At 38.3% G+C, this 17315-nt stretch overlaps 3 protein-coding genes and 2 long non-coding RNA genes across 6 annotated transcripts in view; all 5 read right to left on the bottom strand.

Moving 5' to 3' along the window:
• The window catches only part of scpp7 (secretory calcium-binding phosphoprotein 7), a 2552-nt gene extending 1819 nt beyond the window's left edge, over positions 1 to 733 (bottom strand). The window contains exons 1-3 of the mRNA XM_032532438.1: positions 669 to 733; positions 491 to 555; positions 92 to 136 (exon numbers count right to left, since the gene is read on the bottom strand). Coding sequence (XP_032388329.1) covers positions 92 to 136; positions 491 to 544 — 99 coding nt within the window. The 5' untranslated portion in view covers positions 545 to 555; positions 669 to 733. The remainder of the gene's footprint in view (positions 1 to 91; positions 137 to 490; positions 556 to 668) is intronic.
• A 907-nt stretch (positions 734 to 1640) lies between these two features.
• LOC116699491 (calcium-binding protein P) lies at positions 1641 to 4151 on the bottom strand. Its single transcript, XM_032532114.1, has 7 exons — positions 3929 to 4151; positions 3493 to 3795; positions 3280 to 3336; positions 2642 to 2791; positions 2462 to 2497; positions 2307 to 2345; positions 1641 to 2169 (listed from the first exon to the last, which is right to left on the bottom strand). The coding sequence occupies exons 1-7, from the start codon at positions 3980 to 3982 to the stop codon at positions 1867 to 1869; spliced, it is 942 nt and encodes a 313-aa protein (XP_032388005.1). The 5' UTR covers positions 3983 to 4151; the 3' UTR covers positions 1641 to 1866.
• A 1554-nt stretch (positions 4152 to 5705) lies between these two features.
• Positions 5706 to 7573, bottom strand: LOC116699769 (sulfated surface glycoprotein 185). 2 transcript variants are annotated; one of them, XM_032532507.1, is made up of 3 exons: positions 7224 to 7573; positions 7035 to 7124; positions 5706 to 6933 (listed from the first exon to the last, which is right to left on the bottom strand). In XM_032532507.1, exons 1-3 carry the CDS (start codon positions 7272 to 7274, stop codon positions 6691 to 6693), a joined length of 384 nt encoding a protein of 127 aa, XP_032388398.1. In that variant the 5' UTR covers positions 7275 to 7573; the 3' UTR covers positions 5706 to 6690. The 2 variants fall into 2 exon arrangements, with proteins under 2 accessions (XP_032388398.1, XP_032388407.1); XM_032532516.1 differs by having other exon boundaries at positions 7083 to 7124.
• A 2713-nt stretch (positions 7574 to 10286) lies between these two features.
• LOC116699799 (uncharacterized) lies at positions 10287 to 10776 on the bottom strand. The gene is made up of 2 exons (XR_004334508.1): positions 10712 to 10776; positions 10287 to 10615 (listed from the first exon to the last, which is right to left on the bottom strand). It is a non-coding gene; the product is annotated as an uncharacterized LOC116699799 (long non-coding RNA).
• A 3824-nt stretch (positions 10777 to 14600) lies between these two features.
• LOC116699805 (uncharacterized) lies at positions 14601 to 15384 on the bottom strand. The gene is made up of 4 exons (XR_004334509.1): positions 15289 to 15384; positions 15091 to 15164; positions 14898 to 14966; positions 14601 to 14796 (listed from the first exon to the last, which is right to left on the bottom strand). It is a non-coding gene; the product is annotated as an uncharacterized LOC116699805 (long non-coding RNA).
• Between the last annotated feature and the right edge of the window lie 1931 nt (positions 15385 to 17315).

Below are 17315 nucleotides of genomic sequence, written 5' to 3'. Positions count from 1 at the left end.
GTGTGTGTGTGTGTGTGTGTGTGTGTGTGTGTGTGTGTGTGTGCGTGTGTCACAGTTTACACCAGCTGATCTGAGCTACGTCTTACTGCACCTCAGCCGGAGCGTGACGGATGTCAAACTCCATGAATATCTGCGACTGTGAAAAAGTTGAGAAGATACTGAACAATCAATGGAATGAAGATCAGTGTCAAATCAATTATTTAGATACATTGGTAAATGCTGTATTATTCATTGACAACATTGTCAACAGCCATCAGGCAGAAGAAGTCCTTAAAGTGCTCAGAAAAAGTGGAAGTTTGAGCATCTGCAATTCCAGGACAATTGATAAAACTCTGTCTACTGATAACAATTATGTGGAGGCTCCATAAAAGCTACACGAACCTTGGGGTAAGGTAGTTCTCTCAAATATTTACATTATGAAGTGCTAAAACATAAATGAGAGAGAAATAAGAAGGAAAAATGTTTTAGGAATAGAGGTTGTCTTCCTTACTGGGGCAGAGACAGCCACCCCAAGGATGCAGGCAGCAAGCAGGATGAATTTCATTTTGAATGAAGCTGTCAAAGAGATTTTTTTGTTATTAGGTCTGACAACAATCAGTCAGAAAGAGCATTTAATTAAATAATTATTTTATGATATCTCGTCACATGATATCAGTTGTCTACATTACCTTTCCTGTCCGGCAACAGACGAGTACAGAAGGATTGTTGAGGAGGGGTGTGAGCCCTGCAGAGATTTACTCCTATTTATTTGCTAACAGAATAAAGGACGAGCAAATCTAGGACAGGTGTTGGCAGCAGGCCAAAAATCTTCCATTTTCACAATGACAAAATTGGCAGCTGCATCTCTTTAAGAAATCTTGTGACATATTTTTGGCTTGAGACGCACATCAACCACCATCATTCCATCAATCATCATTCAATTCTTCACTGCTCTGTTTCATCAGGTGAACCCTTGCAGCATCAGCCCAAAGGGGCATCAGGGTTTCATGTGATTAGGAGTCAAATGTATCCAGATGATGTAAAGTAAAGCTTTTGAAACTAACATTATATACTGTAGCTGTAATAGATTATAATAACAGATTGATTTACTGATAATAATAATTTAGTTGATGAAGGTGATCCAAAAACATTACAGACCTCTATCTACTGCTATAACACATAATGCACTTTATTAATGCTAGATGATGAATGTTATGATTAATTTCCATTTTTTCCATTTTTCAAATTTCTTCATGACAATCACAACATGTTTGAGGCCTAATGAGAACTTCCTCCTTTTGACTCCACTCATTCACCTTATGTGAAATAAAGACGGATTTGGTGGCTTCAGTCAATTGGTGAGAGCTTGAAACAAACAGTCACATGTATGTGAGCCTGCTGCACTTTGGCCAGAATCAAGAAACTGTGAGAAAAACTGAGTAAGAACCATACAAGGCATATTTTACTTTAATAAAATACTCTAATTGTAATTCTTGATCAGGAGGGGTTACTACAGTTTCCAACATACATTATTTGTGAGAACTAAATGTATGACACTTTGCAAACAGATTCAGGGGGTTACTAGGAAAATCAATACATTTTATTAATCAGGAGGGAACCCAAACAAGACTCAAAATGATATGTTAATCTGTCTCTGCTTGAATTGTTACATGAATAAACTTAAAAGGTCATATAATAGATTACATTTTGTTGCTTGTTTTTAGTGCTCAAATTGGCCCAAAAACTTAGTGAATGCAGATTTAAGACGAAAATCCTAAAAAACAGCAACAGACACATAGGTTGAAACAATTAAGCTTCACTCTTTATTATTCTATCCATTAAAAAGAAAACATTTTTTTCAAGTTATCTCTGCCAGTTGCGGCAGTCTCAGACTAGGTTTCCTTGAGTTGGTTGCAGTTTGGGCTGAACAGATATTTGGACCGTGGCTGCCTCTTGCGCTGGTCTCTTCAGACCTCCAGGGAGGCCATTCGTGTTCGGCTGTGGTCCAGAGCTGGCCGGCCCTTGGGTCTGTAGGACTCCAGATAAAGAGGTCCCAACAGTTGGGACGATGCTTTTCTGCTCAGGGTTTGCGAGCCCCGTGGCCCTGATCACATGTTGAATGGCTCCTGCAGGCGGGTTTGTGAGCACAGTGTTCAGGTAAACACCTAGCTGGCCCAATTTAGCTGCCATCTGAAACACAGAGGAGAGGAAAGATACTGTAAGAGGCCCTGAAGGGGGAACAGTTGGATCACCAATGGGATCACTGGGTTCACTGAGGAGATTGTTTAAACAAGCTGAGTGACGGATAAAAAATGTGGCTGTCTTACCTGAAATTCCTCAGAGCTTAGACTGCCAAATGGAGAGCTCTAGTAAACAATGACAGTAAATGTCAAATAAAACACATTCAGAAAGAATATTATAAAACCAGACTAGGCAATAATTATGATTATATCCAAGTTTACAGAGTGTATTTTGTATTTACCTTGGGTTGCTGGAGCATGTATACAATGTGAGGATTCTGTGGATGAAAATTAGACAACTTGAGTATGATGCAGTATTTACTTTATCTTAAGTTTTGCCACATTTTGAAGTAGAATATGTTATCTATTTTATTATATGAGCACTGCTGTCTGACTCTGCCTGAGTTTATAAGAGTAGATACCTGTTGTTGCTGCTGCCCTGTCTGAGCTGCATCTCCTGGAGCTGCTTCAGAAGGTGTTTCTGCTGGTAACACCGGACTGTTCGGAGGTTGATTTGCTGGAGTTTGTGGAAAAGGTGATTCAAGAATCATCGGGAATCCATATTGTCGGAACTGGAGGACAGAAAATTACATTTATTTCAACAATTTCTGGACTGAGACAAGACAAAACTGCACTTCAAACCCTCTCCTACTCCAAACATCAAACAATTATGTACAAAGTATCAAAAATACAATATCACTTGTGGCAAAAAAATATATTCAAAGCAAAACTGCATCTAAAGTTTCCATCTCTGAGCCATAAATCAAGGGAGAGATTACAGCAAAGTACGGCTGTCTTTTTTCCCCACAACACTGTTTGTTATGGCCGTTTCAGGTTTCCTACACAGTACATGTTGACAGCACACAACTTGCACTGTAGAAATATGTTAAAGACCCCCCCCAGGTGAAATCAATTAAGCTTGGTTGTGGTTGGAAAATATTCTTGCATCTACAGTCTTTAGTTTAGTAGGCTACAGAGCAGTACATGCTGTTTGCATGACAAGACCAGTCACAGAAAAGAAAGACAGCCTTTTCTATAATAAAAAAAAATAATATTTTACCAGTTGATTCCCATGGGGAGAGGAGAAAACAGGAAAGTATCTATAAGGTGGGAAAATCTGAAGAAAAAAAAGGTTGCAATTAGTTGCAAACTCATTTACTAAACAGAATCTCTGGGATTTATTATATTGCTGTAATTGAGAAAATAACCAAACAAACGTATTGTTAATCAAATTTAGTTTACTACCCATTTTTCTCTAGATGTTTTTCCCTACCAGAGGCTGCTGGGGGAGTGTTGGCTGGTTAGCAGGCTGAGATCCGTAGAAGTTTGGCTGCTGAGGGATGATCATTGGACTGCCCACCAGTGGAGGCCAGGTGTGGGGTTGTATGGGTGGCAGGAACTGGGGGCCAGCCTGAGGCCCTGGCTGCTGCTGAACCCCAGACTGTGGTTGCTCCACGTTAGGGCAAAGTGGGGCTGGTGTCTGAGTGTCGGATTGCTGGTTTATGGCTTCAACAACTGTTTGAGTTTGAGTGGCTCCTCCTTGTGAAAGTAGCGGAGGAAGAACATTCGGACGAACCTGAAAATACAAAAGAAAAATCCCCAAATTATCATTGTCACAGCATCTTCACATTTGAATCCCACTTGTTCAAACTCAAACAACATTTCAGACAAGTTTTTTTAATAGATGGTCCATAAATGAGCCTACTTACTGGTACTGCAGACACTATTATGGTAAAACATGATAATAGTATTAAGATAATCATTTCCAAAAACACAATGGTTCCCACAAGGTCAATGAACGTTTTGAGGGAGTGTCCACTTAGAGCACTTAGAGTAAAGTCAATGCAACACTTCGAGAGGGGGCACTGACTTATGGACTGCTCACAGAGTGAAACAACCAATCACAAGACAGAAAAAACAGACAGATTCAACCTAATCTTCTGTGTGAATGAAGCAATGAGGTGGAAGCCAAAGAAAATCTATTAAACGCCACAAACTGCCAGTTTTCCTTCAATTGTGGTGCTGTAATGTCTACAGAAATGAATAATCAAACACGCAAGAACCCAGGATTTGCGGTTTTCCTGTTACTCATAGCAGCTGTAAGTGCGGCTGATGCGTCAGTGTGTAACTGATGTAATTATGGACAAATTAAATATGTGCAACAAAACCAAGAAAAAAAGATTAATAAGGAAAGGGTAGAAAGTATGACCCATAACTGAAGCTACTAAATGCACAAGAGGCCTTAAAAAAGCACATGAAGTAGACATTTAAATAAATGGGCTAGATGAATGCAACACAAAACATAATCAATAAAACATATCTTAATGCCCAGGATTTTACATATCATCATCATACAATTTTGTTCTGAACACTTATGCTGGTATACACTGGTATATGACGCCACTCCTGAAACCCACACACAGAAGACTGGGCAAACCTATAGCACTGTCACTAAGTGGTGTGTTTGAAAATTTACTGTAGGCAATGTCTTTTCAGATGGATGCAGTCAGGGGTTGCAAAAATACACAAGTGCACAAGGGGGCAGACTAAAGCTAGGGTTTTTTAATGTCAGTCAAGGATCTACATTTCATCCCAGAATAGCTGTGCATACTGTGACAGCTAGAGGATTTAGTGTTGTTGGCAAAAAAGGAACCCTTCAAACTAATACAGATGTTTTGAGGGTCCATCCCAGTTTGCACGATGAAGCAAGATGACACCCTGGGCAGGTAACTATTACATGGTCAACAGTAACAGATAGACACACACTCCCTCTTATTCAAAGCTCCGATGCTTGGCTTAGTGTAAAACCCACCTGACTATTATGTCTTTGGCAAATGCCAGAAGTCGGAATCACTGTTATCTGATGTTGTACAGTATTGAATTAGAATATAATATTGTGAATACGCTTTATTTTGGCACTTGTATATTTGCCTCCTATACAATCCTAAAGTGATGTTACATATGGCCTGGGACATATTGTACATCATGTATATAGTTTTTGAATGTCATTTGCCTTAGAGCTCATCATCGGTTTCCTACTTCTTCAGACTGTTTCTTGTACCACTGTGAAGTAATTTCACCTTTAAGGATCATTAAAGTCTCATACAATATTTCTGCATTATTTAAAAAAATACAAATCTGGATATACTATTATATATACAGAACGTTACTTAAATTTACAAAAAAATAGTTCAAGTACTTTACTTTTTAAATGAGTCTTGGTTGCACATTGTCAATGAACTAAGTGGTACCACATTAAAACTTGCTTAGGGTAAGCTATATTTGCCAGATTTGGTTTCTCAACTGAAACAGCAAGGGGTTTATTTTAGGGAGATGACAGAAGTAATCTGTTATCAAGTGTAACATCCACACAACATCAACATTAACTTCAGATCAAAATTTGTTTTTATAATAGTGAGGTGATCAACACATGATAGTTCTTCTGATTCCCATGATTTAATCAAATTGGGTTCTAGGAATACAGAAAACAGACAGGAAGACAGACACTATTAAGATGTGTTTTACCACATAAATGTGACCTTAAAATTAGCATGTTTTATTTTATGTTTCTAAACTCCAAATACAAATCATAACGTGTACAAAAGTCATTATTCAGTGCATGATTAAAATGAAATTGACATTGATGAACATAAACTAGGACAAAAGATTACATTCAAAATGAGAAGCTATGCAAAACCCACTGTTTGAAAAGGAACTGAGAGTAACAGGTACACATTTCTGAGAATGTTAATGCAGTTGTACAGTAAGGTTTATGTTACCACATCCAGCAAAGAGTTGACAGTGCATTTCAGTGTGATGAATGGGCTGAGTCATGATAAAAGTACAGTGTGACCGACTTCACTGAAGCAAAGAGACAGATATTATATGCTCAGCACTCATCCCTTTCTTAAGCTGTGTTGATCCAGGGATGGTGATGTGTATGCCCACTGAGTGGATATTACAGCGTGTCATCAGCATCCACCCACACTAGTCTCCACCGCCGTCATGAGACCAACCTCCAACAAAAGTCATAATGACATCCAGACAAACTGCCTGTCTCAAAATGTACATGTTGAAAATCGCAATACAAAATTACATTTCACTTTCATATAGACTATGACATAAAAAATAGACTAACATATTAATTTATATGAAAAGTTTAGGAAAGGAGTCAGAAGAAAAAATACATGAGCCTGTGGAAAGGTTGCTGAACCAATATTGAAATGTGAAAACAAGCCGACAAAACAAAAGTCAGAAACTCTGGTTCACACATGGCTTCATCATGGTTAAATACTACCACAAACATACATACAGTATATGTATATGTATATATATATATATATATATATATATATATTTATATATATGCAAATACACACACACACCCACACACACACACACACACACATTCATGCATTTCAATATCTCTCAGTAAATCAATCTGTTATTGCTGCTCTTGGATCAGTACAGGTCATCTGTTGTCTCCTCGTGGGCTAGTGGTGGTAACAACAACAACTGTGGTCTGCGGGCTGGGGCTGCGGGTTGTGGTTGGGTTGGGAGGTGGCGGTGAAGGTGGAGGTGGAGGGGGAGGTGGGGGTGGAGGCGGAGGTGGAGGTGGGACAGTAGCTAATGGTGGCTGCGGCCTCAGACCAGGAAATGGCCAAGTCCAAGGAGGAAACGGCTTGGGAACAAAGAACGGGCGACGATTGCCTGTCTGTAGCAAGACAAAAAAAATACAATTAAATATTTCAGTCTATAGTTATTTTGCTATAAAGTCACTATAGTTAATACATTATTTGAATATTGAATTCTTACCTCATCACTGTTAGACTCACTGCTATAGTGATGAGAATTCTTTCTTACCTCATCACTGTCTGAATCACTGCTGCTATGATGATGACAATTCTGCAAAAAAATATTCAATTAAATGCTGGTTTGTTTGTCATATTAGCTTAAAAAAAGACTGTAGCAAAAAAACGTATGTATTAATTTGTTGGTACTTACAGCTACAGGGTAATTGATCAAGCAGAAAATCATCAGAAGAAAGAACTTCATCTTGACAGTCAGAGCTGCCTCTGTGCCAGTGAGTGTGAGTGTAAGCAGTTAAATAATAAATGAAATGTTAAGCCTGTGTTCGCTACCGTCAAGCTGGCACCTCCAGGAAACTCCATTAGCTTTTAAACAGCCTCGCTGTGTCCACAATGCTCTCGCATGTGGTCGGTCTCATGGCAGCCTCCGAAGGCAAAACCAAAATAGGCGTGAACACAATTTCATTACCCGACTAGACTGCGCTTTTGTAACATTAAAGGTCCACATCCTGTTTATAATCCTCATAGACTTAAAGTATTTTCTGACACATGCTGAGATGAATTAACCAGTAAGACCAATTTGTACCGCTGATCACACACACATGACACGCGCACACACACACACACACACACACACACACACACACACACACACACACATATTTGCTGTCAAAGTAGGGGTAGAGTGATATGCTGTTGAAGCTTGTGAAACAGTAATATGTTGCCTAGAGCTATATTCCCACTTGCAAAACAATACTTTCTCAATCCTTTTCCAAATACTGTAATCATCTTGTTTACTCAGGGTGGACCTCTTTATTTCCTATATAGCAGTCATTAAATTGTACAACACGTTGCAAGTGTCATCCAGAGGTTCTATCTCTGACTATCTGGAGATTTTAAAAGGTTTTATTTTCCAATGATGGGCAATAGTGTGAAGACCAACACGGATAGTAAACCATTTATGCTTCACAAGTTCCATCCTCCTGCTTTGTGTTTTCTTGCAAATGAATCAACATAAGTTTTATAATCTCTTCTATCTGCTCTGATTAGGCTACCAAGGGAAATTACTATTTCAAAGACCTGGCTACAAGCTGAACATTTTAACAGTAGTTAGATAATTATACGGACAGATATGGGTAAGAGCTGGGTCCCCCTCAAACAACATGAAAACTAAAAAGAATTCAATGAATATACTCAGTAACACGATTATTGTATTAGTATTAGTATCATTTATTTCTCTATTTATTTATTCCCACCCCTTCCCCTCTTCCCATTTGTATGATTTCACACTGACAAAATAAAACAATAAAAAGGTAATTATAAGGACTTAAACAGTGCTTTGTAACAAACCTTGTACCTGAATCTGAAGATTGATATTTTGCCACTTGCCAATTTAGTCTCAATATGATCATGATCATTTTTTGGGGGATTTTAGGCCCTTGTTTGTATGGGCCTGTATAGACTTATAAGATGAGGGAGAGGGCAAATAACATGCAGCAAAGGGCTGCAAGTCGGAGTCGAACCTGCGGCTTGTGTAATCGCAGAGTTAACCTCTAGAGCGCCTGCTCTACCAGGCGCACATGATCATCAGTTTTTATTTTATAGCTACATTTAGAAAAATGTGTTCATCCTTTGTTTCTTTATTCGCATTGACAAGCACTAGCCCCAAGTCAACCGGCAACAAATTTGAACTTTTGCCATACAAAAGCTGCTTTTTCCCTGATAATTTGAATATTACATTAAAGCATCAAAATAGGTCTATAGAAAAGGGCTTGAAAACACAATTTAGCAAAGTTTTTGTTTAATAGTTCTTACGTTGGCAAGAAATCCCCAAAACAGAGACATCTACTAAGCGAGTCATCAAGAAACAGAGACTTTAGCCCTTAGGGGTAAAGGCAAAACGAATCAGGTAAAAATCTAGGTAACACATCATTGACAAGCAGCTCATAAAATGATCATCTTGGCAACAAATTTTATGATGTAGTTTCCTGACAGGCTACATGTTTATGCAGGAGTCCCACAATGTCTGCAGACATACAGTATATGAAGATATATCTAGGAAAATTATCGCCTTTTCTGTCATTATGCACAGTCATGCTTTGCACAAAATAACGGGACTACAAATTTAATTATTGTGGAAATCCCAAAGACCATGAATGTTATGTCACATGATGCGTCTAAAATGATGCAGAAGACATTTACAATTTCCCATTTGGTTTTATTTAATAACACTGAAATCTGTTTAAATAGTTTCTAATTTATGTTGGGAGTTGGTAATTTGTTTTTTTAAACGTGTTGTTTTTGTGCAGTATTTTCCAGAGATCTTTTCCACATAAAAAGAAATGCGCATGTTGTCTTTCAGTCTGTCTCTTTTTAGTTCAGAACAATTCGATTTCTCTATGTTTCCCTTTTCCGTTCACCTATCAAGGGCACACCTGTTCATGCCGCTACCCATAGTCCTTTATTTCAATCATTGTTGCTCCTGTTGTTAATAAATGTGTGTCTCTACGTGAAAGTTGCTTATTACTTAACTCATATGACGAACAGGTGACAATGTGCAGCTTCACATGAAGTTGCTTTGAAATAAGATCACGGTGAAAAGGGATCTGTTAAAGTGCCACTTTGTGTTCTTCTGATAAAGTAACCCATACAAATTCAAACGATTGCGTTTTAATCCCTGGTGTTATATGCAGATGAAGAAAACCCAACAAATTGCAATACAACACCAGAAACAGCTGCTGACACAGTTTAGAAAAGCATAATAAAGCATCACGTTGAACTAAGAACAAATGTGTGAGTGTGTGATTTAAGCAGTGCGCATGTAATCCATGAAATCAAACAAAACTAAAAAGGTCAGTGTAGGGCATTTTCATGTTTTTCTTCTCATTGATTTTCCAGGTAGAATCTCACCGGGTCAGACACAAACCTGAGTCGTTACTGTGTGGCACTTCTGTGAAAAGTATTCCCTGTAGTGGGGTTGCTATGGCAATTCTAGTCTATGCTTGAACAAGGTGTGGTAGCAGTAACTTTAACAGTTGCTTGGTGGCAGTATTGTTTCCTTCATGAAGCTATAGGGATCAGACCAACATGCACACTGTTACAGAATACCAAAACATGGTTTGTAAATTAAATTATTTTTTATTCTGGCAAGAGAAGTGTTACTAAAAATGTTTTGTCAGACTCCAACAAATTGTATTTTAGCTTTCTCCCACTTTTTGTACAACTAGATATTCTTAGAAATAAGGACCAAGAGGAAATCAACAGCTTTGGTTCTTCATTGCTTTATTTGTATTAAACCAGCAAGTTATTCAATCAGAGCATGATCACATCATGGTTTAGTAGTTGCAGTATTTTGTTGAGGCAAGTCCTTGAGTTACTTTAGGATCATGAGCACCTCAGTAACATGGGCCAAGGATGGGGCGTACACAAATTATCTACATTTCAATTTCATCTCTATTTTATCTTTGATAGTTGATTAGAAAATGGTAGTTTAAATTAAGAAAATACTATGTTATTTACATCATTATATCCAAAGTAAATACTGACCTCCTTGATTGAGCGCTTCGCAATGACATGGGAAGGTTTAGCCTTTAAATGAAGCACAAAAATTAAACTCTAAATGTTTTAGAATAAACACTGAGACTTCCAGAGTTTTGTAAATTTTGGTAGAGTATACAGACTGACTTAAGAGCTGGAGATGAGCGCAATCACCACAAGAGCAACGTCCTTTATTCCAAATGCCTTCATCTAAAAAACGAACAACAAAACAATCCAAATGTCACATGAAAATCACTGATGAATACAAAGATTCCATCTTGGCTATGTTTTTAGTGTTACTTCATGTAGAATCTGGCCTTGTTTTTCTGATTGTTTGGCTCTTTGATTCAGTAACGTAAGTGCAGAACCAGTCTTCAGTGTTGGCATACAGAGTTTCTTTTAGGCAATCACAGATGCTATGAGAGCACCTCATGAAAACAAACTTTGTTTTTTGTCACTGGCATGCTGCCATTTCAACTAATTAAAAGCTATAAATCATCTTAATAGCCACACACCCATCAAATGCATTCCAGAGAAAGAAGGTAAATGGTAGTTCCCAAAAGTTAATCTAATCCTGCACAAAGAAATTAGATTTTTACACTGTGTTTGTGTTACACATTACACACAGACCTGGAATACCAACATGACATCATGACTTTGCATAAACATACACGCCGACTTTCTTAAGCCAAGTGGTGTGTTATCTGTATGCATTATGAGCAATCCGCATGCAATAACACGGCAAGTTGCGTGTATTGTCCACGCTGCGTAGACATGCACGCAACTTACCGTGTTATCGCAAGAAGAAAGTGACAGTTGAGTTTAGAAAACGTGACATCCGGGTTGGGTTTAGGAAAAGAAGAGAGGGGTTGGCGTTAGTAAAAAAAGTAACCAATGGTTGAGTTTGGGACACGTGAGACACAATCCCCAGTCTCCTGGGTGAAAGTCCAGTGCTTTGCCCATCTCCTACCCCAGCCAACCCCCCTATGTGGATTTTCGTCCTTTCATACTACTCGCTACGGAATAAATTCACATGTTATCGCAAGGTAATGTAAGACAATGGAGGCCAAACGGCGTTGATAAACATGTTAAAAAGCGAGTATGTGTCTTGATAACACACCAATAATGGTATATGTGTTAGGGGGTAGTGAGGATTGGACCCAAAAGCAGAAAGGAGGACGGCAGACAGGCAGATGGGGGCAAACAGGAGTTTAATGTCCAAAACACAAGAAAAGCCTCAAAGGAACTAAAATGTCCAGAAAACAAGGCTAAAAGGCAAGCATCCAAAAAAGGACAAAAAACATATAATCACCACAAGCAGGGAAACGGGAACAATAACAGGAATACTGCGACAACTTGACGTGCAGACAGGCGAACGAACCAGAATGATCTGACAAGAGACAAAGGAAACACTGGGGTTAAATACAAAAGGTAACGAGGTCATGAGGAACAGGTGAGACGTCAGGTGAATCACATTAGGGCGGGGCAGGACAATCAGACAAACAAAGTAAAGCTGGACTAGAAAAGACAAGACAGGAAGCTGACTGGCAAAAAATAAAACAGGAAGTAGAACAAACAGGTACAGAGAAACACAAGACAGGACCAGCAACATAAGACCAGAGAGAAAACAGACAAAAACACAAGGAGGCCGATGAAAAAGGGAAAACGAACCCAACCAAAAACCCCAAACCACAACAATATGAATTGGCGAGACCTTGTACATGCACAACTGGAGATATGTCAGATTAAAGCCCAGGCACAGTTGTGGGTTCAGTGTCTTTCAAGGGAAACCTGGCTCCAGCTAGCAGTCCACAGTCCACACTTGGTCCATAAATGTAATTGAACCAGCGACCCCCCAGTTCCCAAGCCAAGTCCCCACAGACTAAGCTGTTGCCACCCCGGATTGATTAAATGATGTCAACCGGCACGCAACTAATATTTAACTACATATTCACTTTTACAAACTACATTATAAAAGATACAGTGCACAGTAGATGAGGGAGATGCTGTATTAATATTGTATGATGTGACACTACATTATGAAAATTTTCCTGGAGTGAAAAACGGCACTTTAATTCAGTGATCCAGTTAAATTGTTGTTTAATTGTTGAAAATTGTAAGAAACATTTGAATTAAAATCTAAATAAATTTTTTTCATTAAATCATAAATCTCTTTCAAATGAAGTCAAAATCACCCAGCAACAGTATGAAATAAAATGTTAATGTAAAACGAATGTATTAATTACCTGTTGGTATCAGCAATTGTCATGATAACAAATACTTAATAAGAATTATTTTAAAAACAGACATTGTCTTTATTCATATAATAATAATTATAATGTTAATTATGCATGTATAACAACAATACTGAATAACTGTAATTATAATTGTGTAATTAATGGTTAGGGCTATCATGTTTACGATACTTAAGTTGGATGTATTCATCATTCAGTGTTTGTTTCTGCGTGAGTCATCTTTGTAGCATTCAGTTTTGAAGTCAGAGGGAGGTGTTTTATTTTGGCCAGCTCACCATTGCACATTTGATTTGGTGGACATCTTACAAAATGCGGATGACTTCTGTCTCTATTTCTATTTTTAATTTTGTTATTTTGTTTAACTTCAGTGCATGTTAATGTATAATTCTGTACCAAATTGCTTTTCCAGATTGAGTACATCAGACCCTGCTTATGGCCCCACAAAGGTCTAGGCCCAGACTCCCCTGACGTCCATAAAAAAGTCTGGTATTGTTTTCACCTTGTGAGTCTGTATTTATGTCATCATGGCAAAATGTGGTCCTAGAAAAACCATCTGCTGTAGCAACAACTACAACAGAGGTGGATATTAGTGCTTGGGTGTTTACATTTCTGTCTGTCTGTGGACCGATTTTGTCACCGCAATAGCGCCACAACCGTGCAAGATGCAGTCACGAAACTTTAGAGGTATGTAGTTGAGATCAACATGAAGGCCAAGTTTGAAGATGGGCGTGATCTGAGCAAGGGTGCCGGAAGTAGAGGGGTAAAAAGTAAGGAAGGGGACATTGGCCCTTCCACTTTAAACCCCTGGCAGCAACACTGTCAAGGTTTGATTAAGTTGATAGTTGTAGTAAAGTTATGGATACTAAAGCATTAATTGGTTCATTTGGAAAACACAGGAATGTACTGTATAACTTAATTTGCCCTGAAAAGTCAAGAGTGAAGTTGAAAACAAAGGCTAAATACTAGTAGTTGGGTGGCAGTAGCTCAGTCCATAAGGAGTTGAGTTAGGAACCGGAAGGTAGCTAGGTCAAGTCCCTGTACGGACCATATTACGGCGTGCTGTAGACTGGTAGCCTGACAGATATTAAGCAAGCACTGAACCCCCCCCCCCTCAACCGCTCAAGGCATCTATTCAGCAGTCACAGCCCACTCACTTTGACATCTTTCCATTAGTGCATAGGAACCTGAGCATGTGGGGGCATTTCAGGCCTGTGTAACAACAACAGAGTGTAAGTTTGGTCTGAGGCATTGCAGGTGCACTTTTTGAAGAAAAGATGCAATTATTTAAAGCAAGATGCAATCAATTAATGGATATTTATTTGCAGATTTTTCACGGTAATATGGACCAACAACTGAAGACAGTCTTTGTCTCCCACAATTTATGTTATAATGTTTAATGGTCAGTAAGTCACAACCTGACATACTGTATGTGCTGTAAACACAATTTAATGTGAACCATAAATGTGGTAACACATTCTGACCACTGTCATCCCAAGAGTTAGACAGACACTCAAATGTGATGGGAAACACTTATGTTGTTGAAACAATGTCTATCTATCTATCAAAAATGTTCCATGATACAAAAATCTTTTACACACCTTCATTAATGTTCCTCATACATATGGTTTGTAAGAAAAACAAACATATTTGGTCCATGTTTTTTATTTAGGAAGTTTACTTGTCAGATACTACAGAGAACAAAGTGATTTTTTACAAAAGTTTCTTTAAACTTATAGTAAGACAACATCATTTAAATTTGAAAAGAGAAAAAAACAGTTGTCGTGAAAAGCTGACACAAAACAAAGCAGATGTCAAAATTCGTTAATTTTTTTATCTCTGGTTATATTCCAGATTTTATTTTGTAGTAGTAGCAGGTGCTGCAGTAGTGGTTTGTTGAAGGGCGGCAAGTAAGTCCTTGACCCACTGTGGGATACTCATTGTAGACGGGAAGGTCACCATAGGTGGTCGGGTGTTATGCTTAAAGAAAATCAGAAATGTTTGTTGTCAAATATACATTATACAAATTGAGATTCAGGTGAGTTGAATGTTGCGTTGTAGAGGTTTAAGAAAGCACTCACCACCTTGGAATGTGAGCGGTGGTGAGAGCGAGAGTGTGACCGAGCAAGTCGTTTGTGCTCCATATCCGACTGTAGAAAATCCACAAGTTGCAAGTTTGATATTGCATACATAGTACTATTACAATAATAGTGTAATGGTATCAACACATAAAAACACTAGTATTGATGTTGAACATTGGAATAGAACACTTACAGGCTGAGCCAGAGCAAAGATCAGGAGGCATCCAAGTATAAATACTACCTTCAGCATGGTTACAGTGATCACACCTGTTGAAAAGGAAATATTAAAGACATGCTCAGATGAACAGCTTCTTCAAAATAGCCAGTGCATCAGGAAAATCACCAGCAACCTCACACGGAAAATACAAAAAGAAGAGACTCATATCATTACTTCAAGTCTTCACAACTTCAGCAGATTGTCTCGTAGATGGTCAAGGAGGTTGTTGTAGAGTGGCTCTGAATGTGGAGCTTTTCTTTTATACAGTTAGAGGAGAGAATGTAATCTCATTAGCATACAGCAATGTTGGTTAACAGCAAATATAAGGAAATCTTCCATTTCCACATTTCAAGGTGTGGCTAATCCTCCACAAGGTCTCTCTTGAGAATGAAACCAAGTGTCCCAATGAGATTGCATGTATAAATAAAGGTTAAATAAAACTAAATAAGAATGTTGCTTTTTGACATTGGTTTGGACAACACCAAACATGTTTTCTATAACTAATTTAGAGACAATATGAAAATTTGTTTTGTCAGAATAAAGGATACTGATGTTAAATCAGTGGTGTAGAATGATCAAATGCCTTTGAAAAATTCATATTCAAACAAAAGTATAAAATCATCCGTATCTTGATCATTAATTTATTTTTCAGTAATGATTTTTGTTTTTGATTTTGAGTCACTTCAGAAATAAATGCTGAACGTGAGAAACAGTGAGCACATCTTAAATTCGGCTTTTCTCTGTTTGCTTGTTTGTTGCTTCATTTTCCTGCTGGAGGAGGAGTATTATTAAGACTTGCCAAAAGAAATTGCAGCAATGCTGTCAAAGCTTGGTTAGGTTGATAATTGGAATAAAAAGAACGATACTGAAGCAATATCAAAAGTATCTGTCACCAAATACATCATCTAAGCACATCTGCAAAACACATGCAAAAAACAATTATATCTTATTAATTCATCCAATCAGCTTTCAAAGGTGTTTTGATGTTATATTAATCTCGAAAATGTGAAATGTGATGAAATAATATGTACTTTGGGGATAATCCTTAAAACCTGTTGTCTACTGTTCATGCAAGACTTACAACTAATCTTGTAGCTGTTGAGAAACAATAAAGTGTTATTCACTGGACACGATTCATGTACAGCTTTGTGAAGGCTTCCTTCAGTAATAGGCTCTATGCAAGCATCATTTCTGCACTGACGTGAGGCTGTTTGGACATCTGTAGCTAGCCTGAGATAGAAGTCTTGCTTTGGTGTTTTAACCCCATCTTGTTTCAGGTTAATAATGCTTTATATAATAGTAGCTAGCCCGAAGAGCCCCATTGTGAACCCGGAAATGTTAAGTACACCAAAGTTTTATTGCAGAAATGTGAAGCATGGGTCCCTGGCATACAGAAACTGCTGAATGCTAATTTTCATATGTTGACTATAGACTTTGCACTGTGCGATCAGTTTCTACAATATTAGAGTGGTTTAGGAGGTTTTAGAGGATGCTGAATTTAATTCTGGCACTTTCAGACTTCCAGACGATTCCAGACGATGGGATAACATCGCTATAAGTACCCCGTTTGACAAAGCTCCAAGCTGAGAAATTCTGCCTGGTAGCTAACAGCAGTCTTACCATTGAACATTATGCAGGCCCTAAGAAGATGACTCCACCCACTCTAAAAGAATTGCCCAGAACTGCTTATGTACAAGAGAGCATCCAAGAGAGGGTTTCTATAGAGCACAGAGGAGGGATGCTGCCTGGCTCTGTCAGCTCCATTCTATTCCTCTTCCCCTCGACTGGTTGGCCTACAATGTTGTGCAAGATCATCTCAGTGATGACGGTGTGTCTAAAATGAAGACTATAAGTGTCTTTGGACCATTGCTGGACTCACCTCCTGCTCATCCTGATACAGTGCTCTGTGTCATTATATACCTGGACACATCATTCAAGCAGCTTGGCATGATTTACAGTCATATATCAATAGACATGCAGCTGTACACGATTGCTTGCCAGATAAAATGGGGTGACCCACAGCAATGGACATCAGTCATGATCAAGATCAACTTTATTGTCCCTTGAGGGAAATTTGTCTTGGCCATCAGTGCTACATAAGGCTGCTGTAAACATCAATAACACATAGACTTTACACTCAAATACAACATACAATCCACCCTACATAACATTACATTGCACAAGTATCAATGACCCTCCCC

This window comes from Etheostoma spectabile, chromosome 2 (genome assembly GCF_008692095.1).
Source record: "Etheostoma spectabile isolate EspeVRDwgs_2016 chromosome 2, UIUC_Espe_1.0, whole genome shotgun sequence".
Taxonomy (NCBI): domain Eukaryota; kingdom Metazoa; phylum Chordata; class Actinopteri; order Perciformes; family Percidae; genus Etheostoma; species Etheostoma spectabile.
This window is presented reverse-complemented; position numbering and strand designations above follow the sequence as displayed.